Source organism: Erpetoichthys calabaricus, chromosome 10 (genome assembly GCF_900747795.2).
Source record: "Erpetoichthys calabaricus chromosome 10, fErpCal1.3, whole genome shotgun sequence".
Lineage (NCBI taxonomy): Eukaryota > Metazoa > Chordata > Cladistia > Polypteriformes > Polypteridae > Erpetoichthys > Erpetoichthys calabaricus.
Window position 1 is genome coordinate 86,009,547 of NC_041403.2, and position 25,585 is coordinate 86,035,131.

A 25,585-nucleotide genomic window follows, 5' to 3' on the forward strand; every position below is an offset into this window, starting at 1 on the left:
CACAGCCTCTTATCTGTACCCTTTGTCTCTAGCCGATTCACCAATTTAAAATCCAAAAGAATTACATACAACCATTAAAAAAGTGTACACTTTCTTAATCCACTTTCTCTAGTACTGGGTGACTTGATGATTTGCAGAGAGGGTAGAAAACAGAAAAAGACACTAAACATCTTCTCCAATCAAACAACATGAAGGCATACAAATGAGATTATGATATGGGTATACAATTGTCAATGATGCATTCAACATGATCGGTATCTGTTAAGTAAATAAAGAGGAAGTTTCAGAGGATGGAGAAGACTGGTACATTACAAAGTTAAGGTATATCGAGGAAGAAAGGTGCAAGTAAGCTAGAGACACATGAAATATGTGTGTGGAGGAAACCAATCAGTAAGGCCCACTCAACTATCCATCCACTTTAACTACCAAGTTTAGTAAAAATGTTTTACAACAAGAACAGAAAAGATGTGAATGTGTTGTGCAAGTAACAACAAAAAAAAAAAAACCTCACAAGTACCCATGAGAAACTCAGATACTAGAAGGTGACCAGCTACACTGTGTGGAGTTTTGTGCATTCTTCTCATGTTTGCTGAAAGAAATATATGGTAGGTAAAATAGGGACACAGAAGTGGCCTAGAAAGAGTATACATGGATGTCTGTATGAATGTGCCTTGCGATGAACATGGCACCCTTTTCCAGGGCAAGTTCTAGCCTAGCACCCAATGTTGCACAAAAAGTGCTCTTGTCTCTGCAACCCCAATATTAAATCAGGCAGGTTCAGTAAATAGATTAATAAGTTCTGAAATTGACACATAATGTCCATATATGAATATGTTCACATATACTGAATGATGTTTCTCCCAAATTTCAACACATGTTCATGTTGATTTTGCATTTCTTCTTTTCATAATGAATTTGTATTACTGTGCTAGACATTAAGCCTGTTACAATAACGGGCGCTAGAACAGTAGTGTATAAACATTAGTAGGAACAGTCTATATTAAATGGCAAGGGACCTTGACCTCATTCTGTTTCTTGTCTTAATTTTTTTTTGTCAAAAATATTTTTGCAAGAAGTCTAAAGTAAAATAATAATAAAAATAAAATAGAAACGTATATGACAATCCAGTAAGTATAATTAATATTACATTTATCCTCTCCTCTGTGGCTATTGATTGATACAGTATGTTGTGTCTGTTTGAAGATTTCCTATCCTGCCTCTCTTTATTTTAGTTTGCTGTGGTGTCTCTCCAGCAAGTACTGTGCAGTTCCCCAGCAAGTACTTTAATCTGTGCTGGCATGCAGCTGATTATTGTATGTGTGGCGTCTCCCCAGCAACGGATTTTATGTGCGCGAAAATAAATCTACTTTTAAAAGTCATCCTATTGTAATATCATGAAAATTCATATATTTAGGAAAACCCCTTCAACGACTGACACTTTACCCGGCCAAGCTTCTTAATCGCAAATCTGACATCCCAAGTGAACACTTGCACAACAACAAACACTAATCCCACCTCTTTGAGGAAGCTGGTCTCCGTGTCTCAGAACCCGACTGGATTTTTTGTGCCTTATGTTTTAAGGTGTTACCTTATTTACCGAAATCCGATTGGATCGGCCGCGCGATATTTTATAGGTCCCGCCCTCTCTGTCTTGTGTGACGCGTCAGGCGGCCTTTGAAGCATCTGCTAGAGGCCGGTGACTCTGCCAATCATTCTGCCCTTCCCTGTACTTCTGCCTTGTCCGTAATATGCGTTTAATTTTCTGTCACAACAGTGGGCAATCAGCAGAGTCTCCCCAGGAACTGATGTAATGTGTGGCATGCAGCTGATAATCGTGGCTGTGGCATCAAGTACTGTGCAGTTCCCCAGCAAGTATTTTGATCTGTGCTGGCGTGCAGCTGATTATTGTATGTGTGGTGTCTCCCCAGCAACGGATTTTATGTGCGTGGCCGCGAGTACCCAATCAGCACTCTCCCCAGCAATGATATCCTTTATTAAAGAGTGCCCCATGCATGCGCACTTCACCAGAAGACACACACACACAGACACATGGACGCACACAGGGATTTTATTAAAGAGGATTCTATGCTTAGTTAAAATTCACTTAATGAGAGCAGGTTCAAGGACTACATCATGAAGCTTTTATATTATACATTATACTAGAGTGGTACATCTAAATAAGGCAAGCCTTTTACTGCCTGAAGGTACACATGTGTGTGGGGAGACATACTAACTACCAAAGGTTTTAAATTGGTCTCTACATGTACTGCAAAGGTTGCAGTCACTAAGTACTAGGCTGGCAAGAATTCAAATAACACCCAGCTGAAATGGGCAATGTGTTGTAAGACCTGCCAGTATTGCTGATCATTGCCTGTATGTTGTACAATCAGTCATGCATGAGATCACCTAAAAAGCATTCAATTCAAAAAAGTGGCAAGTTCCACTTTTCATATCCACCTGTAATTACTGGATAATGTCAGTGACACATATAAAACATGAGACAGTTTTAGATATATTTTCTATTTCTTATAGATACAACAGTTCCAAGGCCCTCAGCTGTTCGCTTCTGCCAACGTAAGTCCACAAAAACAACCAAAAAGTCAAGCCCACATGATATTGTGGTTCCCTTATTTAGGATATAATAATCGTTCTATCATGGTGTGGATGGGAGAAGAAATGGGGTAGGGATTATTCTGAAGAACAGTATGTCAAGAGGGTTTTGGAGGTGAAAAGAGTGCCAGACAGTGTAATGATTATGAAGTTGGAAATTGGTGGTGTGATGATGAATGCTGTTAGTGCATATACTCCACAAGTTGGGTGTGCGATGGATGAGAAACACGATTTCTGGAGTGTGCTGGATGAGTGATGGACAGTGTACCCAAGGGACAGAAAGTGGTGAATGGAGCAGATTTCAATGGACATGTTGGTGAAGAGAACAGAGGTGACAAGGAGGTGATGGGTAGGTATGGTGTCAAGGAAAGGAATGAATAAGGTCAGAGGATAGTGGATTTTGCAAAAAGGATGGGCATGGCTGTGGTGAATACATATTTTAAGAAGAGGGAGGAACATGGCATGACATACAAGAGTAGAGGAAGATGCACCTAGGTAGATTATATCCTATGCAGAAGAGTCAATCTGAAGGAGATTGAAGACTGCAAAGTGGTGGCAGGGGAAAGTTTAGTTAAGCAATATAGAATGGTGGTCTGTAGGATGATGTTGGAGATCAAGAAGAAGAGTGAGGGCAAACCAAGGATCAAATGGTCGAAGCTGAAAAAGGAAGACTGCAAGGTTGAGTTTAGGGAAGAGGTAAGACAGGCACTGGGTGGCAGAGAAGAGCTGTCAGACAGCTGAGCAACTACAGTAGAAGTAGTAAGAGTGACAGCAAGAAGGGTGCTTGGAGTGACATCTGGACAGAGGAAGGAGGAAAAGGAAACCTGGTGGTGGAATGAGGAAGTACAGGAGAGTGTACAGAGGAAGAGGATGGCGAAGAAGAAGTGGGATAGTAAGGGAGATGCAGAAAGTAGACAAGAGTACAAGGAGATAAGGTGAAAAATGAAGAGAGATCTGGTAAAAGCTAAAGAAAAGGCATATGAAGAGTTGTATGAGAGGTTAGACACTAAGGAGGGAGAAAAGGGCCTGTACTGATTGGCAAAACTAAGGGACCAAGCTGGGAAAGATGAGCAGCAGGTTAGGGTGATAAAGGATAAAGATGGAATCGTACTCAAGTGAGGAGGGTTTGTTGAGCAAATGGAAAGAGTACTTTGAGAGGCTGATGAAAGAAGAGAATGAGTGACAGAGAGAAGGTTGGATGATGTGGTGATAGTGAAAGGCTGGAAAGGCTGTTGGTCCAGATGACATACCTGTGGAAGCATGAAGGTGTTTAGGAGAGATGGCAGTGGAGTTTTTAACCAGATTGTTTAATGGAATCTTGGAATGTAAGATGGTGCCTGAGGAGTGGAGAAGAAGTGTCCTGGTAGCGATTTTTAAGAATAAGGGGGATATGCAGAGCTGTAGTAACTACAATGGGATAAAATTGATGAACCACGGCATGAAGTTATGGGAAAGAGTAGTGGAAGCTAGGTTAAGAAGGGAAGTAATGGATTAGTGAGCAGCAGTATGGTTTCATGACAAGAAAGAGCACCACAGTGTGACAATGCGGGATCTGCTCCACGCTCCCATCTTGCTTCCGGGAGCCCTTAAACCCGTCACCGTCGGTAATGTCAGTGATGAGCTTGGCAGTGAGGCACAACAAATGGAGCAAGGGGATGGTATAAAAAGTTCAAAGTGCTTTTATTAAAAACAAATCAAAACAGTGTCCAAATAAATAGTGCAGTGTCTATCAAATCCTTAAATCTTCAATAAATAAATCATCCAATATAACAGTTGTGAAGTGGAAGAGAGGTGAAAAAAAGAGTGCAGGCAGGGTGGAATGGGTGGAGAAGAGTGTCAGGAGTAATTAGTGACAGACAGATATTAGCCAGAGTGAAAGGGAAGGCCTAAAGGATGGTAGTGATACCAGCTATGTTACATTGGTTGAAGACAGTGGCACTGACCATAAAGCAGGAGACAGAGCTAGAGGTGGAAGAGTTAAAGATTCTAAGATTTGCATTGGGTGTGACGAGGATGGACAGGATTAGAAATTAGAGGGTCAGCTCAGGCTGGACGGTTTGGAGACAAAGTCAGAGAGGCGAGAATGCATTGGTTTGGACATGTGCAGAAGAGTGATGCTGGGTATATTGGGAAAAGGATGCTAAAGATTGAGCTGCCAGGCAAGAGGAAAAGAGGAAGGTTTATGGATGTGGTGAGAGAGGACAAGCAGGTGATGGGTGTAACAGAACAAGATGCAGAAGACAGGAAGATATCTGGCAACCCCTAATGGAAGCATAGCCGAAAGATGAAGTAGAAGTAGAACCACCGCTGGTGGTTGAAGGGAGAACTTCTATTAGACACTGCCATGTTACTGTGACACCAAAGCATTTGCACTCATGTTCTCATTTTTACATTTTTTAATTCTATGCAGTACTGTGTTTTGACTGGTTTAGGACATTAATGTTTACAGAAAGCGTACAAATGAATCCATCTTATTTGACAAACAGAAGAAGGCATCACATGTAAGAAAGGTCACCACTGGCATAAAACAGCCTGCTGAAACAAGTTAAGCACTCAGGCTACTCACACCATTTCAGACTAGAGGGCTTGAAAATGTTAATCTCAGCTTCGTAGCAGCTTTCTTCATACACTGTTGTTTAATGTTGATATGGTGGCACTCTTCCTCATTTCTTTTGACACATATAGTTAGTGAACCACATTTCAAAATGTACAAAATTTAAAATGATTCCCATAATGTAGTAATGTTTAGGGTAACTGAATCTCTTATTCAAACAAAAACATTTGTGATGAATAAAATCACTTAATAAATTACTACATCTAATGTACAGAAAAAGCAAAACAGAAAATGGCTTAAAGTTCAAGTACTTACATGTTTTCTGTTGCTAGTTGATATAAGGTCACATTCAGACATGGTGAAGAGATGTTCAGGGTTGCTTTGTGACCTTATGATGGTTTTAAGTGGAACAGAAGTGGAAAAAAAAGTGTATATACACATACATATATCCATCCATACATACACACACACACAATACACACACAAACATTTTATTTTACAACTTGAATCATTTTAGCTGGCATGCATGCATCCACAATTTTTTAGTGTAAATGAAAAACAAAAGATATTAACATTTTCATACAAAGGATTTTTTAAAATTTATTAATGTGATGTATATTATATTTTGTTACACAAAATTTGCTACAGCAAAGTATCTTGTACTTCCCTTGCACATACAAGTTAATATGGGTGGACAAAAATGCAATCAAGTGTCAGCTTTCTAATGACATTGTTGTGCAAAATATTTACCAAACTAAATACATTGAGAATTTATAATATAGCCCATACTGGTAATGCAAAATGACAACAAAGAAATATTTTTGAGACGTGTCATACCTTAAAAATATGTGCTGTCAGTGCTAAGTTTACTTCCAGCGATTTTGATAACTATTTTAAGGATAGACATATGCTTCCTTTATTATAAACTATTATTTAATGAGGATCTGAAATATATTTGATTGAAGACAGCAAAAACTATGCCAGTCTTAACCATTCCAAAATTACATTTATTAGACATTATCATTCCCTACGGTGTATATAAATAAAAACATCATTGACTTTTTATATAAAAAAAGCAAATAAGTAACTTAAAAAGTGGGCTTCAACAAAATACTGAATTTAACATGACAAAAATGCTGAAGCTTGTGAGGATCAGCAGTAGTAATCATTTTATAACTGGTGTGAATAAAACTCAAACAAGCAAAAACAAATTAACAAATGAAAAGGACTTTATCTGCTATTTGTCATTATACATTCGGTAGTAAGATAAAAAAAAAATAAGAAATGCAAGAGAAGTGGCTAATACATATAAATATGGCAGTCTTACATATCTTATATGAAAACTTTTGTAAAACAGAATTAAGTGCTAAAACCTTTAAAAACAAAAAGGAGTGATTTATTTAATGCACATGTCTGGTCCAGGTCTTTTAATATGCCAGAAAAAAAGCCTGGCAACCTTCCCATGAGCATCACAGCAAACAGAGGACCATCTCAGTGAAGCAATTCACTCCAAGTACTAATTTTTGCAAATGTACTTCAGTTTATTTTACACATCTAGAAGTGAAGCATACCTATTCCCAAAAAGGGCCCTTATACACTTCATGTACCTGAAACTTTCATTTTAATCTTGTGCCTCATTTAAAAGCATATCAAAATTATTTTAAGTACATGATTTATAAGAGTCAAAGAAAATTAAAAAGAGAATGAGTGGACATACTGGTAAAACACTGCTACAAATGGTACAAAAATTTAACTTTGATGATTTTCTGCTCTCTCTGCAGTTTGCTGCACTCTGCAGTTTTCAACTTTATTAAGGCAGGAATACTGCCATGAACAATGAAGAAAATAAAATGGGGCCATGGCAATTTCAAAAGATAAATAAAGGCACAGGGCTTTTTGCCCTTCTTTTGCCATCAAATGAATATTAATTTTGAACATATAATTGTAAAAAACAAATGTTTTATTCTTGTTTGATTAACATACAAATACACACAAACAACAAGTTCTACTTCCGAAAGATGCCAAACATATTGTCTATATTCTAGTCTGAGTTAGAGAATATTTTTAATATCTTTATAAAAATAAAAAAAAAAAAAACTTCTCAGACATATCACAGACAAAAACTGTTGGCTGGCAAACACTAGAAGCAACACCTACCTTTCTCTCCAACCTAAATCACACCATCTGCAGCACCCTCTGGTACAATCACTCAGTCTTTACATACTAACATAAAGGGTTTCCTTTCATCAAAATACCCCTTTAAAAATGTTGGGAAAGACATACTATAAAGACAACAGCACTGGAACTCAAATTAGATGGGGAGAGAAGAAAATGTGGTCTAGCATTTTGTGTTGCAGCACTAAAAAGTGCCAGCAAAAATATGCCTGTGTTTGAGGCTAGTGCGAGCTGCACACAAGGATGATGGCAATAAGGACTTCATTCAGCCTTGTGGAATGAAGGAACTATGTAAGTAACAAATAAGATGGACTCAGCGCCACCCCATTTCTTAATAGAGTGCAAAGATTCCCAATGTAGAAGCCTTTGATGCAACCTCACTCTCATACTTTAAAAATCAGAAAACTCTTTTGCGCATTTTTCTGTAACTGAGACACGGATATCCTCTTCTTCATAGTCATCAAAGTTACTTGTATCTCCTGGGCCTCTGCACTTTGGTATGAAAGGAGCTTCCACCTAATATCAAAAATAAACATAAATAATTCTGAGAATCAATATTCAAGCTTAAAAACAAATTAAAACAAAAAACTTATTGAAATTCTGTGGCAGCATTAAAACAAAATTCACACTGAGGTCAAGTTTCAGTAATCATATGCCGGGTTTCAGTAGTAAGAGATCCATTGAAACTAAAACAACCAGTAAACGATTACTAGACTGATGCAGTGTCCAGTGCTGGCTCATGCTTGGTGCTTAGTGCTGCTGAGATAACCTCCCTACATCCTGGATCCTGTATTGGAATAAGCAGGATATGAAAATGGTTTAAATGTGAAAAAAAATGTGTCAAGCTGTTTGTTTTGCCTAAGGCAAATGTTTATATTCTCGTTCAGGACAGTCAATTATGCAGTGTCTTGTTACCCATATAAAGTATAGACTGTCATGCATATCAATTACATTAAATACATTAATTACATTAAAATATAATAAAACATAATTAGATTAAAATATAGGCAGGCAGTGTGGCACAGTGGTTAAGGCTTTTTAGACTTCAAACCCTGAGGTTGGGGGTTCAAATCCCACCACTAACTACTGTGTGACCCTAAGCAAGTCACTTCACCCGCCTGTGTTCCAATTGGAAATGCAATTTTAACTAATTGTATCTCAAATGTGCACTTTGGTCACTTTGGAAAAAGGCATCAGCCAAATAAACAAATGTAAATGTACTTCTAGCCCTAGATCCTCATCGTAAGAGTTTAATCATAGAAAAGAATAAGCAAGCTCCAATCATTCTTTGAGGTATGGTGTTGATGACATTGTGCTACTGAGGAGGTTACATCTGATAACTATTCTAAGTAGAACAGCCAGACAAAGAAAAGTTCAACTCTTGATGGATCAACAAGAGCAAAAAGAAACTCCACTAAAACTAGGATATTAGACTTGATACCACTCTTGCATCTTGACCTGAAATTGGACAAACCCATTTAGCCAATTGAGTGTTGGTATGAAGATGTAGTTTTGATCTAGGTGCATTGCTAGTTGGGCATGTGCAGGAAAGATTCAGATAAAATCTTTCCTGCCAATGAAAATTGGTAGTTAGGATGTCACTTATTGACATTTAAAGAGATACAGCTTCTGTGAGATGTGAATTAAAAAGATACCTCAAACTGATTTTGAGAGGAAACTGCTCACTGCTTCTGTGTATGGTATGCTTGATGAAGGCTATATGGCTGAAATGTTGCATCTCTTATCTCCTTTCCTTTTCAGTGTAGAAATAACCTATAAACTTTTTTGGATTACTTAGCCTTCTTAGCAAACATGGGTTTAGCGCTAGAGGACAAAAAGGATATACTGCCTCTGAAGAACTGTAACTGGCAAGGAATGACCGCAGATTTAAAATATCAGTAGGTATTTGTTACTGGAAAGAATGGTAACTAAATAACGTAGGGCCTTTTTCATAAATGATGGCAGGGGATTGTGAAAATGACTAATAGGTTGGTGCAGTACTGGCAATACTAAATCCTTACACAAAGCTGTTAGTTAACCACAAAATCTCCATCCTACAATTTTCATATATGGCTTTGGAGTTGTTAGTAGTGACTGCAAAAATGAGACTGCAGGTGCAACCCACTAAAATGAGACTCTCCTATTACTATTCTACTGACAGATGCCAATTTGGTTATATAGTGAGAATACTTCCTAAAAAGGCCCCTCTTGATGTTGTATTTCAGAAGAACGGGGAGAGCATCTTATTTCTCCAGGAGGAACTGCAAACTCTTGCCAAGAGAGGGTTGTCTGTTCAACCAAGCCAAAAAGACCTTAATTAGGACAGTCAGGTCAGGCTGGGGAGCATGCACTAGTGCAATGTGTTGCTGCACCCACCACACAACGAAACAGCCCGGGATCCCAGTTGCCAACCCCCAAGGGAGACACGCAGTCTAGTCCCACCATCCAGAAATGATCATCTATCTGCCATACCCAGTGTTACATGGGTGTTCCCTTGGCGTCTTAATGATGAATGGGAAGAAGGTTATGGTTCAGTTCTCTCTCTTCTTCACAGGCTTGGTTATATAACACTGTTTGGCTAGCTGAATACTAACCTTGTAAAACCACTTTTTATAACATCAGTTCATAACATTAAATTACACATATGTTTAATATATAAAGAAATGTTTCTGTAATGCCTCCTATGTTGCAAGTAGCATGGCCTTGTGGCTAAGGGGTTGTCCTTCAAATCCTAAGGCTGCTGTACCAATGCCAATTTCTGTATCGCTCTGTGATCCCAAGCAAGTTAGTTACCTTGTCTGAACTCCAAGTGTAAAAATAACTCATGCAATATACACTCACTGGTCACTTTATTAGATATATCAGCTCGATAACACAAATACCCTGCTACTCCAAACAGCCATGCCAAGTTTAACTTATGTCAGCAAAGAACAGACCAATAAAAGTACACAGGGAAGTAATGACCAAAACTGGAAAATTGAAGACTGGAGGAATGTCACCTGCTCTACAAATTTCAAACTCTGTTTCAAAGGTGACAAGGTCATAATTCAGCATAAATAATATGAAACCATTAATTCACTTTGCCAACAATGATGAAAAGGCTTACAGAAAAGAAAGGTTCTTTCTAACCCAATGCTAGCAAGACAAGAAATCTCTCCCTTAATATAAGAAAAGCCAAGGAGTTTTTCACAGATTTCAGGAAGCAAAAGTAAGATCAAATCCTGTTTATATTGGTAGGGATGATATAGAGAGGTCAGCAGCCTTAAATGTCTTAGAGCTACATCCTGAAACAGACACAACTCACGTTGGTTGCTGTCAAAAAAGCTCACCAACACCTGTACTTCCTCAAACTTCTAATGAAAACCTGTTTTTTTACCACCTATAGTAAAACTTTTATATGTATACAGAGGAATCCATTTTTACTATCTCCATAACATATTGATGAGGCAGTTGCCCAGCTTTGGACCACATATAAAATATGCACGGTAGAAAACAATTTTGCTTGGATGTACACTCAGCTATAGAACAGTAATTCAACATTACATGACTACCTAGAGGATTCAGTATTACCAATAGAGTCTTTGAAATGCATTTTTATATGTAGGAATGGCAAAAAATGATTAGGTTTATAAGCCCTTCCCATATTAAAACAAGCTAACAATATGGAATAATTGGTAGTAGTCAGTTTCTGGTGTTGTGTGTCCTCTCTCATTCCACCTCACACTGTATTGTCTGTGCGTTTTGTTTACATGGATATATTTTAATTCTCGTAAATAAGCAGCCATTGATCAGAATGCTTACTTATAACCTCCAAAGAAACTACAACCAGCTAAAGATATTCACTACAAAATGTTAAGTTAAATAACCACCAACAAATAACTTATAATATACAACTTTAAAAAGACTTACCTTTCTTTCATAAATGGCAATCCAATCTGTAGTAGCAAACCACTTGTGATTCTTAATGTCATTTACTCCATTCTTCAGATTGCCATACCGCTTGGTCAAATCTACCTGAAGTAAATTCCTCAGGAGGTCTTTCAAGTCATTACAGAAATGAGATGGGAATCTTACCTAAAAATAAATATTTTTAATTTGAATTCAAAAGCAGCAATATTTTCTCAAATGAAATTATAGCTTTGTATATATTATAGTATATGATGAACAACATTAGAAAAGCAGTCTGAAACAATGTAGGAAAATACCATTTAAACCAGGGGTGTCAAACTCTGGTCCTGGAGGACCTCAATGGTTGCAGGTTTTCATTCTAACCACCTTTTTTAATTAGTGACCTGTTTTGCTGCTAATTAACTTTTGCCTTAGTTTTAATTAACTCGGCTCAGACCCTTTAGTTCTTTCTTATTCCTTAATTAGCAGCCAAACAATTTGACACAAAATGAACAAACAGGTGACCAGCTAAGCACATTATCTGAACATAAAGAAAGGTGATGGTCTTGGTAAGGTTGATCTCTCAGGTCAGTAATCAGAAACAGAAAATCAACAGTTTGGGAAATGTCTTCTGTGGTAGAATGAGAGCAGCAGCAAGCCATGAAATTAAACAACAGGTTTAATTAACAGCCAGAATTGGCTTCTCATTAAGAAACTGGTTGGAGTGAAATTGGTTGGAGTTTGAAGCCCCAATTTAGCTGGTCACCTGTTGGCTCGTTTCACGTCTCATTTCTGTTTGGCTGCCATTTAATGAAGAAAAGAATCAATTGAGAGGACTGAATCCTTAAAAACAGGGCTAATAAAATGAAGGGAAAAGGAGATAATTAGCAAAAAAAACTGGTCAACTGTTAGAATGAAAACCTGCAGCCACTGCGGCCCTCCAGGCCTGGAGTTCGACACCCGTGATTTAAACTGTTGAGGATCTATAAATTTAAATAGTGTAAACGTACATACAGTAACTCCATTCTCTTAAACAGCATTCATTTAATCTAATACTTTGTCTGTTTAAGAAAAGTATTTCTTTATAAATATCTGAACTGGTGCTATGGTACAACCTAATCAATACAATGATATGAAGTAACAAAGATAAAAGAGAATGAAATATTTGTTCTCTGCTTTCTTATAAGGCACAGGAAAAACTAATAATCTAATCTGAATAAATGGAAACAACAACCGATTTGATATATTGCAAACTTAACATGTACTTTAATACACAACCCATGCACAATGTGTGTGTAAATGTTTAGTTTTATGTGAATATCCAAATACTAACAAAGCTTGTTTTCATCTAAACATGCCAAAAAATCAGATTAGAATACATGTTCCCTTGGTAGTATGTACAATAGGGAAGCTCACTGGTGAGGTAGGTTTTTTTGTTTGTTTAACAGTCAATTTCAAACTGGCCCAAGTGTGAGTGAGAATAAATGTGCAAGGTGGCCCTGTGAAAGACTAGCATCCTGACTAAGTACCTTGTGCCCAGTCCCTCAGAGACTGCCACCATTCTTATAATTATTCTATTTTGTACGATTTGTACTAATCTTGAGTGTGTGTATTTATGATAACATTAGTTTTCAGTTGTTGTGTCTTGGCTTATTTTCTTGTATCTGTGTAACAATGCCTTATGTTTGTACTTTTCTGCTACAAACAACTTTTCTTCTAGGATAATCTACCTAACCTAACCATGACTACCCCAAAAACAGATACTGTATGACCCTGTATTAGACAGAGTGAGTATAAGAATGTTATGCACAGTATTGTAGCTGGGCCTAAATCTATCTAAAAATCTGAAATGAAAACATCAATTCTGAAGAGTTCTAATCTTTTAGATGTGTGCAGAAAAACTGGAGTACACAGAGAGAAAATAAAAATAAAAAGCAAAACATAGAGACAATTGTAGCATGCAAACTCCAAAGAAACAGACAATATAGGGTATGTGTACCTTCCATTCTATAGTTACAGAACTCAACTGTTTCAAGTCCACTCTCGCAAAAAGTATTAAATGACAATTTGAACAGAGAGAAACAAATAGATATCCATCCATCCATCCATCCATTTTCCAACCCGCTGAATCCAAACACAGGGTCACGGGGGTCTGCTGGAGCCAATCCCAGCCAACACAGGGCACAAGGCAGGGAACCAATCCCGGGCAGGGTGCCAACCCACCGCAGGACACACACAAACACACCCACACACCAAGCACACACTAGGGCCAATTTAGAATCACCAATCCACCGAACCTGCATGTCTACTTACTGCACATAATAATAAAAAGTGACAGTGTTTTCATATTACTAAAATGTTTAATTAATATTCAGTCAGTGCTTACTTTATTTATAATACTACACAATAATGTTAGTTTAATAAAGTGGTGAATGACAAACCATTATCAAATGATGTTTGTTAATGAATTAAATTATTTTTCTTAATCTTAGCAGATCTCACGACTTCTTACACTAAACTGTCTCACATCGGGTCAGGTAGAAAAATATTTTATTATTAGTACCTGAAATAAAACAAAATTTAAAGGTTGTCATAAAATAACTGCCCAAAGATGTAATTTGTTTTTAAGTGCTTTCCTACAAAACATTCGTTCAGAAGAATGTGTTTTGAGAATAGGTATGTATAAAAGGAAATACAAACTGATTATTGAAACAGAAAGAAAACAATAAAGATGGGAAAATACTTAAAAAAAAAAAAAAAAAAAAAAAAAAATGTCCGTACCTTTCCAGAAACAATTTTTTCATATATTTGAATAGGCTGGTCTGCAAAGAATGGTGGATATCCTGCTGCCATTTCATATATTAATACACCAAGTGCCCACCAATCCACAGCTTTGTTATAGCCCTAAGAAAGGAGGGGAAAAGCAAGCAATAGAAAAAAAATCAAAATTTCACTAGTATGTATGATTTCATGCAATTTTTCTTGGTAAGTTTGCACTTTATTTTTTTTTTCTGAAAATTCAAAAGGAAAATGCAATTCAGCTTTCTCCATACTCTTGATTTCTCTCTTTGGCAGCACATCTATATGCATGACCAAGATTTATAAATAATAGTAAAAGTAAAAACTTTCAAAATTCTTCCAAGTTAATTTTATGAATACTTGCTAAGCAGAATATTGTGTACAAAACAACCAGTTGGCCTGACAATCACAAATTATCATAGTAATCCAGCATGATAAATAGGTGAATTACCCAAAATGGTTGAGCCTAAATTTTCATAAATTGTAGTACTCAACTACACAAGATTGCATATAAGAGGTCTGTATGTTTTTGAAATCTCATTGCATCTTTTACACAATTAAGGTTACTTTCAGACATTTTCATTACAAAATAAATTCCTTCTAAAAGTTATTGTGTTGTGCTGTGAATAACACAAGAGTTCTGACCAAGCATGATAATGGTCCATTAATTCCTACAATTGCATTGCTAATTTGATTTTAAATCTGCTTTAACATATCTTACATATTTAGACTGAAGTACTCCAGGTATTATGAACACTATTAGTTTTTTAGAACTTTTTTGGCAATCACAATTGAAATAGCCTAAAGGATATTTACAATAGTAACATGTTTACACATCTGCTCATAACTCTAAGTCCACAATGTTTAATTATCTGATTCATCTCAAAGAGATGGACTCGGACACAAAAGGCTATAGAAAGTTTGCATAATATAATTTACAAACTACCTCTCAATTAAACATGCAATGCTAATTGCTGTTGTCATACATGCATGCCAGAGTCACCTTCCAAGATCACCTAAAGTAAGTAGTACCTCCTTAGGACGAGAGGGGGGCGCTGCCATTAACTATCTTGTCTGCTTTTTACCCTCACACCCTTGAAAAACCATCCCTTGACAGCAACAAAGCTCTGCCTCTTCCGGTCCATCCTGTATAAAAGCAGGACACTCCTGGAAGGTGGCATCTCATTTCAGAGCTGACCATAATAACGTGAAGACAGTCTAGAGCGTGCTGTCAAGCGATAGCTAGAGGGAATTATACTTCACAAATGGTGCACTCAAGCGTATCCTTATCATTGATTTTCTTTATCTATGGTTTGAAACGGGTTTTTGTCTGGTTGGCACCAAAAGTACTTAGCTACATTGTATAACTGCAAAAATCAAAGCAGAGGCTGGCAATCCTAACCTTGCTACACTAATAAAGAAACTAAAATACCACAGAACCTGTGGATAGTTGGGTTACTGGAAGACATCAAAGGCAATGCTGCAAATTCATTCCTTGAAACTCAGTCTCCTGAAATGGCTCTCTGCACTGGGAATAGATTATAAAAAATCAGGCTGGCTCATCTGAACTGCAGCCATAGAACATTCTCCTCTCCAAGGTTCTGCACTGTAATTTTTAAGATGCTTAAGTTCACGCAAGCTAATGGCAATCCACAAATCCCCAGAAACAATCCTTCAATTGGTGTCAATTGTTTCCGGACTTTAGAGCTGTAACAGCTCATAGAAGGAGGATGTTAACCTCTTGTGATTCAGAAATCCAACCAGGTATGTCTCTTGCTTTTCCCTTAGATTCTGCCAAGTTGAAAATTTCAAAATACTGTATTACATTACCTGTAAAACTTTCTAATTGCTGTTCTAAAAAGTTATATACAGTAGACCCCGCGAAGATGCGGTTCAGGGTTCGCAGTCTCAATCGTTCACAGATTTTTCCTTAGAACTAAACTAATAATTGTTAGCGGAAGCCGCAAATATCCTCCGCAATTTGTTATGGCTTTTTTAGTGGCAATACTGCACTGTAGAGAGAACAGGAAGCAACCGTAGAGGAAAACGCAGCTTGGGATGGTGAAAGTAGCCAATCCGATAATGTACTCTACTAGAATTTGAAACTAACTCCCAGCAGTCCCTGCAGTGGCTCCAAAGGGTGCAGGGGCTGTTGGGCTCAAAAGATGCCAGCACGGCTTTTAAAAAGGGGGCCAGTGACCAAAAGAAAAAAGTTTTTGTAATTTGTGTTTCAAGTTCCTGTCTCTCTGCCTGCCTTCTGTTGGGTTGCCTATACTTATTCGTTTTGTAGTTGGGGTCTGGATTGTCTGCAGTCTGCCTGTGTACATGAGGACTGTAAATGGATTCACTGCTATCCTGTGAAGAAAGGAGCATCCACCCCTCTTCCCCATTTGAGGAACTACCGGTAGGACTATCTTTACATTTCCATTCAACATGCGGATCTCTGGACTATCTATCTTCATCATTAAATTTCATCCATTGCCGTTTTTCATGGACTTTACTGTGTGTGTTTTGTTTGTGCTTTGTTGTATTTAATGTATAATTGCTGTAAGGGGAACAGGGGTGGTATCGTTGTTTTCATTACATTCTTTATTTGCCGTTTGATTACCAGTTTACTTTGTTTTTGTCTCTGTTTGTGAATGCATGCAGGTTGGGTCAAAGCTGGGTGTGTCCCTGGAATCTCCACCATAAAAGTAAATAAATCACCATCTTCTTGGCGGTGTGAATCTTAGCTGCACCAGACCGCTACAGCTTTATTCATTTCTCCTTGCTGCTGATTGACTGCTGCCCTGTGTCGCATCTCCAGCTGAGTGTTCTTGTGTTTTCCGTTTTGTTGTTCTTAATCCTTAAACCACCACAACCGGCTATAGTCGTTTTCCAGTGCCATTTGCCAACACGTAGGAGCTGAGTATATCTGGCGACGTACATTCATTGAATGCCGCAACCGGCTATTGTTGGTTCCCAGTGCAGTTTACCAGCATGCCAGAGCTGATCAGTCAGTGCCTTACATTCGTTGAGCAGCCAGCTTCATGACCACTGCCAGCCCCTGCAGCCTCACTGTCTCTGGGATTGAGCCGCTGCACTAGACTTGCCTGCTAGCATCAACGTTTACCTCTGTGTGCTTGCATGTAGCCAGTTCAAGCGTAGTTGGCTCAGTGATTTACTGAATTTCATTAATGGCATCAGTTGCACCTTATTGTTCCAGTAGTTTTTTTAAATAGTTTTTATAGTTCATTGGCAGTGTGTGTTGCAGTAATTGTGCTCTTTGCATGAAAAAAATGTGTTACATCAAAATTTAAATTTTTCTTTGTGAAATGTGACGTTTACTTAAAAAGTGCAGCAAAAAAGTATTTGCCGTCAAGGGATGCATTAACCTCCTTGCAGTTTAAGAGTTAAACCCCCAAGATGCCGTCGAAACGCCCTGAACCTTCTAAGGCTTCTGGCAATGAAAACGTGCTTGCATGAATTACAGTACATATAGCGGTAACATCTGTATTTTACATTCTAGCACTACAGGTGACATAGCAGTACAGTACTGTACAGTATACGGGTTTACCTTTACATTCTTTTTTTAGGTAATGTATTAAGCTGAGGTTGAAATGAAATTAAAGTGTTTTGGGGGCATATTTAGGGTTTAAACTGTAAAAATAGGCATTTTTTTTTAACCACATCCATATTTAGCGGGTGCTCGAGGAACGTAACCTCCACGAATTTCGAAGGTGTACTGTACTATACAACTTCATCTGCAGTAGTTCGACCCCCTCAGCAATATGTCATACTATTCGTACTTGCCTTAATTTTATGCCCAAATAAAATATCAGCTCATTGAAAGAGTACAGTCTCTATACACCCCTATGAAGGTTCTGATGCATCAATATTTTGCATACAACAAAAATGAACATGATCCTTCTCCAGGAAATTTGTTTAAAGGATAATAATGTGTTTAGGTATGAACTAGTATTATTCCTTAGAGGCTTACTCCTCAGATCCAAAAAAAAACTTGATGGATAAAATAAACATTAACTGTGTTATGGGAGAACTAGAGAACAGATAAAAATAGAGTTTACTGCAATATATGCTCCCATGCCCTTTATGGTTTTCTGTCTTGACCTCCAAAGTAAATTATTCTTCTTCTCAGATTAACACTTGGGTTTTAGCAATGACATCAATGCTTTTTAAAGAATTCTTTCAGATCGTTTAGGAAATTTCATATTCATCCTTTGCTGCCATCTAAGTCTTACAAATGGTTTGCAAGGAACATCAATTAACACATTGCTTTCAGGCTGTTATTCTCACCTTCAAAAACGTCTTTCTTCTCAGAAACAAATATTCATTGTATTTTTTTTCCTGGCCAATCTCTAACTAATGCTAATATAACTACAATGGCAATTTCTAAACAAACGTGAAAAAATAAGTTTTTATTTCCACCACTCAGTCTTAATGCTCTTTAGACCCCCCCCCTACTTATCTGTAGCCATCAGCACACACTAATATTAAGCTTATTTTTTAAAACAAGTACTAGAGATCATTTGTTTACAAAGTGCTGTAATTAAAATTTAATAGTTTGCTGCCAAACAGCCTATTGCATGTGTCTATACACCTTCTCATTGTTTTCCTATCTACCTACAAAGACGTCCAAACTTGCAAGTCAGTTGGGAGTTCTCATCCTCCATTTGTGACTGTATAACTTTTGACTGAGTTGTTTTCACAGGCATGCTTCTAGCCAATAAAAAAAGAAGAGTGTTTCAACCCTTAAATCGGGCTAATCACTATTTCCTATATGGACTGTGAAATAAGGCATATATTAATGTTTTAAGGTGTGCCTTTGCTGGTCTCCGATTGGATCACCAAGCTAAATATCAAAATGACTTCACTTTTCTTGTCCAACAGGATCTCTAAATTCTCCAAGTTCTGCCCTAGCAAACAAGGTATAGCTTTGTTTTTGTGCTACTTACTGATTGAGAGACATTGAAAGAAAAGAAAACAAGAAACTGTGAGAGCTTGGCTGCGTTTACAAAATTCCACTGAAACAGTCAGACAGAGGAAGGAGCATCTTATGCATTTGTGGCAGTGCTTTGAGAAGAATAGTGTTTGCAAGAAAAGGAAAACCCCATGACAGATCCAAGAAGTGTTAAGTACTATAATAGAGAATACTGAAAATTAAGGATCTGATGGAGACACATTTTACCTTTGTATCTAGGGTGCTCTTGTGGGGAGTTGGTGGTTTTGGTTGTAAAGCATAGTTGAGTTCCCGCTTTCCTCCAGTACAACAGTGATAAAAGGGGTGGGGAGGGGTGCATTCCTTCTTCATACTATATAGTTATGAGCTAATGCTATGCATTTAGTGCCAGTGTTTCAACTATTTTTATTGTGTGTATGTTCTAAACTCAAAGCTCATCCTCACAGGTGGCGCAGTGGTAGTGCTGCTGCTTTGCAGTAAGGAGACTGTGGAAGATTGTGGGTTCGCTTCCCGGTTCTTCCCTGTGTGGATAGCGCTTTGAGTACTGAGAAAAGCGCTATATAAATGTAATGAATTATTACTATTATTATTATTATAAAATGGTTACAAATGAATAACTTGTGTAGTTGTATATACACATGCATTTATGTGTGTGTGTATGTATCAGGCCAAATATATATTAGACAAAACCTTTTTGCACAGTGGAACAAGTCATAATTGGGTTAATAAAACTTTATTTTGTATTGTAAATAGTTAAATTGGGGGGGGTGAAATTGGGTTTTGCATAGCTCTTTATTATGTTTTTCTTTTGTTTTCCTTCTGTCACTCTTGATCAAGTTTGGTGTATAGTTTTGTTTTCATTTCAAATACACTGTATTCCTGAACTTGTACCACAATAAGGTAAATTGTAACTCATGATGCTGGTGTTATACTTTAGGAAGTGATTTTGTTTTGTAAGTTTGTTTTTGAATTTTTCAGCTGTTTGTGCTATAATTTGGGGCACACATTATAATTCCTTCTCCAGATTTTTAATAAATATATATATATATATATATATATATATATATATATATATTACACACACACATACATATATATACACACAGTATACATCTATATATTCTGAAAGAACATGGTATGGCCTTCACTTACACTGTAGGAGATGCATTATTTGGCAAGGAATTTTCATTATGTGGTGATTTATTTTAAAACAGTAAAGATCGATAAAGTAAATCTTTATTTTTACTGCTTTAACAGTAAAACTATATAAAATGGTTGCTAGGATTTCATAACTATTTTTCCAGTTGTTTCCAACCATCTGCACATGCATTCTTCTGTGTTGTCTTTGTGGTGTTTGGAAATATATTCCAACACACACAAAAACAAGAAACATTTCAAAGTGCATTTTTTGGTAAAAACATAGTTGGAGTTTGCAGCTTTATTGTGCTGTAAATATCTCACAGCATTAGTTCCTTCACAATATATATACATTCTAAAAGAGCAATGCTTGGCCTTCATTTGGATATATATTACTTGTGTTCATAGTAAGGTATGGTCAATGTAGTCATTTATATGAATATGGTAAAAGCTAAAATAAAAATCCCCTTTTCACTACTTCAAAACAAAAATACTGTAGCTGTGGATAGTTTATTTTTTATGGTTAGTGCTGATGCACTGTGTACAACTTTTATGGTGTTTAGAAGTTTATTCCAACATTTATGCTAATACTTTGAATGTTATTCTTGTATTTTTTATCAAAAACATGATTGAAAATTTCCAACTTACTGCCCTGTAATTTATATACAAATCATAGCTTCTTTGCCAGGTATAAATATTCGGAAAACGAAAAGTCTACTCTTCATTTTGATATATGGAACACGTACATTGAGTTAAGTATGAAGAATCTGTGGTCAGCTAAATCAAAGTAGCAGAAAATACCAAAATTGAGGCGGAGTTTTAAGCCACTCTGTTTTAAGTGGTTTGGTTGAATTTATTTCATTTAACACACTTGGGTTACAGACCTTCCATCTTGTGTAACACGAAGTTCGTTCCATATATGGTTTGAACACATTACGACCAGGCCACAGCCCTTAGTCAACATATCACATACTGTAACAGCAATAAACAATGAAATCCTCTCTATTACTGAAAAATGCAAAACGTATAAGGTAAGACAATGATCACAATAAATTAATGCTGAATGCACTGCATTTTTATTAAGCAAATACTATAATGAATTGGGAATCTATTACATCTTTCTCATCTATCCATCAGACTTCTAAAGCAAGGCAGAATCACCTGAATCTCCAAATAATGTTGAGAAGCTATCACTAGGACTTCCCTTTCTGAAAAAATAAAAGCCTTATCTTGACAGTATCCTTCCTGAAAGGCTAATTTCTTTTTATAACTTTGTTGTTTCATTGGCCTAAATATTAAAGTCATCCACTAAATATTTAGAATTATAGTGAAAATATGACTGTGAAATCTGCTCAAATACAATAACGCTCTTTCTGTAAAAATTACAGCCATTTACCTTTGAAAAACACGGATGCTAATTTACTTGCAAATATGTTAGGTCATAGCTCGTATACGATGACATGTAAACTTTTTAACCTGAACTTACCAGGCATTATTCATACATGCCATGTCTTGGATAATAAGCACAGATTATTGTACATTACTAATTCAGCCGTTGGTGTTCAGTCTCTACCAGTCCTCCTCTCACTTGATACTTAGAAGGATTTCAACCAATTCAACTAAACTATTCTACACATGTATTGCGATCTAAATGTTATATTGATCCTCCTCAGCAGTTTCACTACCAAATTTTATACATGTCTTTCCAATTCTCAGTAAAGATGGACTATTTGTCAAGTTTCTTCCTCATCAGCCCTCCTGTTTGACTCGTCTGTTGAGCTGTTGCCAAAGGCAATTCGCCTTTTAGGCTACAATTCTCCACATCCTCCGTTGAATTCCCACCATTTACACCACAATGATTACTTTCTTTACTATTGCTAATTTTCTGCTGGAAGGTTCAGTATAAAATTAACCCTTCTTAGCAACCCGTCCAAATCAGCTATTCTTCACAGTGACAGATTCAACATCTCAAAATATAGGCATTTACATTCATCCTAAACTGCAAGTGTATTTTTAACAAAATTATCTACAGTAATCCCTCCTCCATCGCGGGGGTTGCGTTCCAGAGACACCCGCGAAATAAGAAAATCCGCGAAGTAGAAACCATATGTTTATATGGTTATTTTTATATTGTCATGCTTGGGTCACAGATTTGCGCAGAAACACAGGAGGTTGTAGAGAGACAGGAACGTTATTCAAACATTGCAAACAAACATTTGTCTCTTTTTCAAAAGTTTAAACTGTGCTCCATGACAAGACAGAGATGACAGTTCAGTCTCACAATTAAAAGAATGCAAACATATCTTCCTCTTCAAAGGAGCAAATAAATCAATAGGGCTGTTTCCTTTTAAGTATGCGAAGCACCGGGGCACAAAGCTGTTGAAGGCGGCAGCTCACACCCCCTCGTCAGGAGCAGGAAGAGACAGAGAGAGAGGAGACAGATAAAAAATCAATACGTGCCCTTTGAGCTTTTAAGTATGCGAAGCACCGTGCAGCATACTTAAAAGCTGCACACAGAAGGTAGCAAAGTGAAGATAATCTTTCAGCATTTTTAGACAAGCGTCCGTATCGTCTAGGTGTGCGAACAGCCCCCCTGCTCACACCCCCTACGTCAGGATCACAGATAGTCAGCGCAAGAGACAGAGAAAGAAAAGTAAGTTGGGTAGCTTCTCAGCCATCTGCCAATAGCGTCCCTTGTATGAAATCAACTGGGCAAACCAACTGAGGAAGCATGTACCAGAAATTAAAAGACCCATTGTCCTCAAAAACCCGCGAAGCAGCGAAAAATCCGCGATATATATTTAAATATGCTTACATATAAAATCCGCGATGGAGTGAAGCCGCGAAGGGCGAAGCGCGATATAGCGAGGGATTACTGTATTCTCTAAATTTCTGGAACATAGTCAATCTCTCTTGGCTAGCATCTGCTCCAGCAATTAAAGTGAATAATGACAACCAAACCTCACCATCTTTGTTTCCAATTGAGTTACTTAAAAAAACCCTCCACATTCCGCTGCCCTACTTGAAAATAAGTTATCTCTCTATTATAAAAAGAAATCCTGTCCCCTGTCCTGATAGTCTACGATACGTGATCTTCTCGAAAGATAATTTAAAGACCTGCGAGACGAAAGAGACCTGCCACGGTGCTTCTCACGGGAACATAGAATGAGAGTCTTGCAAGACACACCCTACTTACAAGCAATATCAAAAAAACCAAATCAGTAGTGTAAAGGCAGTCACGCAGCACACACAGTTCCAGGGCTCTCAGTACATATAAAGTGTATAAGGTCAATACGGTAGAAATGAAATGAATAGGGTAGAAATAAAATGTTGACGATTAAACGAAGAAGAAAGAAAAGCGCGGAGAACAGAGACCCAAAAGCGATGGAGAGAAAAAAATGCTAAAAAGAAAAACAATAATCTAGGTACAAATTTAGAAAATAAGGAACGTGATGATCAGCCCGGAACAAGTGAAATGGAAAAAAAGCACGTCCAATCGGGTGCGGAGTAAAGAGACTCAAATGCGTTGGACAGAACAAAGAGCAAAAAAGATTAATTGAGGTGCAAATTCAGAAAATAAGGAAAGTAATTATCAGCCCGGAACAAGTGGAACTGAAAAAAAGCACGTCCAATCCAGCTCAGAATTAAAAGACAATGAGTAAAAGAAAATGGAACTTCATAAAGACGTTTACAAATGTTGACACTAAACACATGCAGAGCAGGTTAGAGACTATGAAACCAGGGAAATTAGAAAGGCTCAAAAAAAACCAAAAAAAAACCGGCACTATACACATGTGGAGAAAGCTGCGGCAGCAGCTACCCCAACCGAAACGCGAGCAGCGTTATACATCCTGCAAGAAAGAATTCAACCACGCCCGTGGCCAGAAATAAAAGACAGGTATTGCTTTTACAACGTCACGCGAGACCAGGCAGTGAGCCATCATTTAAAACAAGTCAACAGACCTCTATGCTAGCAGTTGTTGGATTGCTTTTGGCAGGCAAGCATCGTGGGCTCAGAGCTCTTAAAACAACGACATGCGACAGGCAGAAGAGGCAGCTAGCAAGCAGCAAATAGACAGCAAATGATCCAAAGACATATCCTTAGCGTTCGTTCAGCCACAACACCCTTCACAACACGAGCAGTATTATACGTCTGTGAAGAAAGAGATGTATCCTCGCGCGGGGCAGGAAATAAAGAAACAAGTATTGTTTTCACAAAAGTTTTTAAAGTAAAAGTGAAAATAATGCATATGTAACAATTCACAAGAAAATAACAATCTCTTTAAATTGTAGGTTGCCTGCCTAAGGTAAAGTCATCCCTGATGAATGGGGACGTGGAAATGAGGGGTCCTTTCATCGGATTAGCGCTATTTCAGATGTGGAATGGCAAAATGGGGGAGGCAGCTTGATGAATGAGGTCTCCAGGACTTAAAACAAATCCAAATCATATTATGTGATATCATCTAATGTGAAATTCTATTCCGTACTTCTAGAATTTTTATTTTTATACTGTATTGAGGATTTATTCTGTTCTATGTATTGTACTGTATGGCTCAGAATTAAAAGACAATGAGTAAAATGACAAAGTAGAACTTCATAATGATGTTTACAAACGTTGGCGCTAAACACATGCAGAGCAGGTTAGAGACTATGAAACCAGTGAAATCAGACAGACTAAAAAAAAACCAAACAAACAAACAAACAAAAAAAAAAAACGCGCTATACACATGTGGAGAAAGTTAAAGGATATGAAAGTAGGAAAATTAGAAAATATAAAAAAAAGTAAAGATTGTAGTAGCGCAAACAAACCAACTGCCTCATTTAACTATGCACCAGTCAAACTTTGGTTTTGCACAATAATTGCTACACTATTGCACCTTAACACTTAATTCTACTTTATTCACATAATTTTACTTATTTATTATGTTCTACTATACTGTTATCTTTCAATCTATGACTTTTTGTTAATTTAACTGATATTCTTTTAACTTTGCACAGTTTTTGATAAGCGGATCAGGATGCATTTCACTGCGTGTTGTCCTGTGTAACTACGCATGTGACAAATAAAGAATCTTGAGAATTTCAAAAATGGAGTTTACGGCACATGCATTTATTGGTTACTTTGTTCATGTATATATATTTATCTGTCTGCTTATTTAAAAAACTACATTTACCCCAGGAGTCAAAAACGTTCTGTCTAGCCCTTGTACAAAAACCTTGACAAAAGCTGGGGTATCACCTTGGTAACCTTATGTACTTTTGGAACCGTGAGAGGACAATAGCAAGACTTTACAGACAGGAGTCCAATGCAGAACTCTACTTATGTTTTTACTTTGTAAAAAAAAAAAAATTAACTGCTGATGATGTAGATCGTTTTGTCTGTGCTGAAATTCCAAACAGAGAAACCTATCCTGACCTCATTAAAAAGATTCAGCATATTGGGACTCGCAAGATTACAAATA

General features: G+C 37.2%; 1 protein-coding gene across 2 annotated transcripts in view; it reads right to left on the reverse strand.

Annotated features, from left to right (window-relative positions):
- Positions 1-5,738: 5,738 nt before the first annotated feature.
- The window catches only part of prkacba (protein kinase, cAMP-dependent, catalytic, beta a), a 143,300-nt gene continuing 123,453 nt past the window's right edge, over positions 5,739-25,585 (reverse strand). For both annotated transcript variants that reach the window (XM_028811556.2, XM_028811555.2), the window contains exons 8-10: positions 14,009-14,131; positions 11,249-11,413; positions 5,739-7,855 (exon numbers count right to left, since the gene is read on the reverse strand). In XM_028811556.2, coding sequence (XP_028667389.1) covers positions 7,730-7,855; positions 11,249-11,413; positions 14,009-14,131 — 414 coding nt within the window. In that variant the 3' untranslated portion in view covers positions 5,739-7,729. The remainder of the gene's footprint in view (positions 7,856-11,248; positions 11,414-14,008; positions 14,132-25,585) is intronic.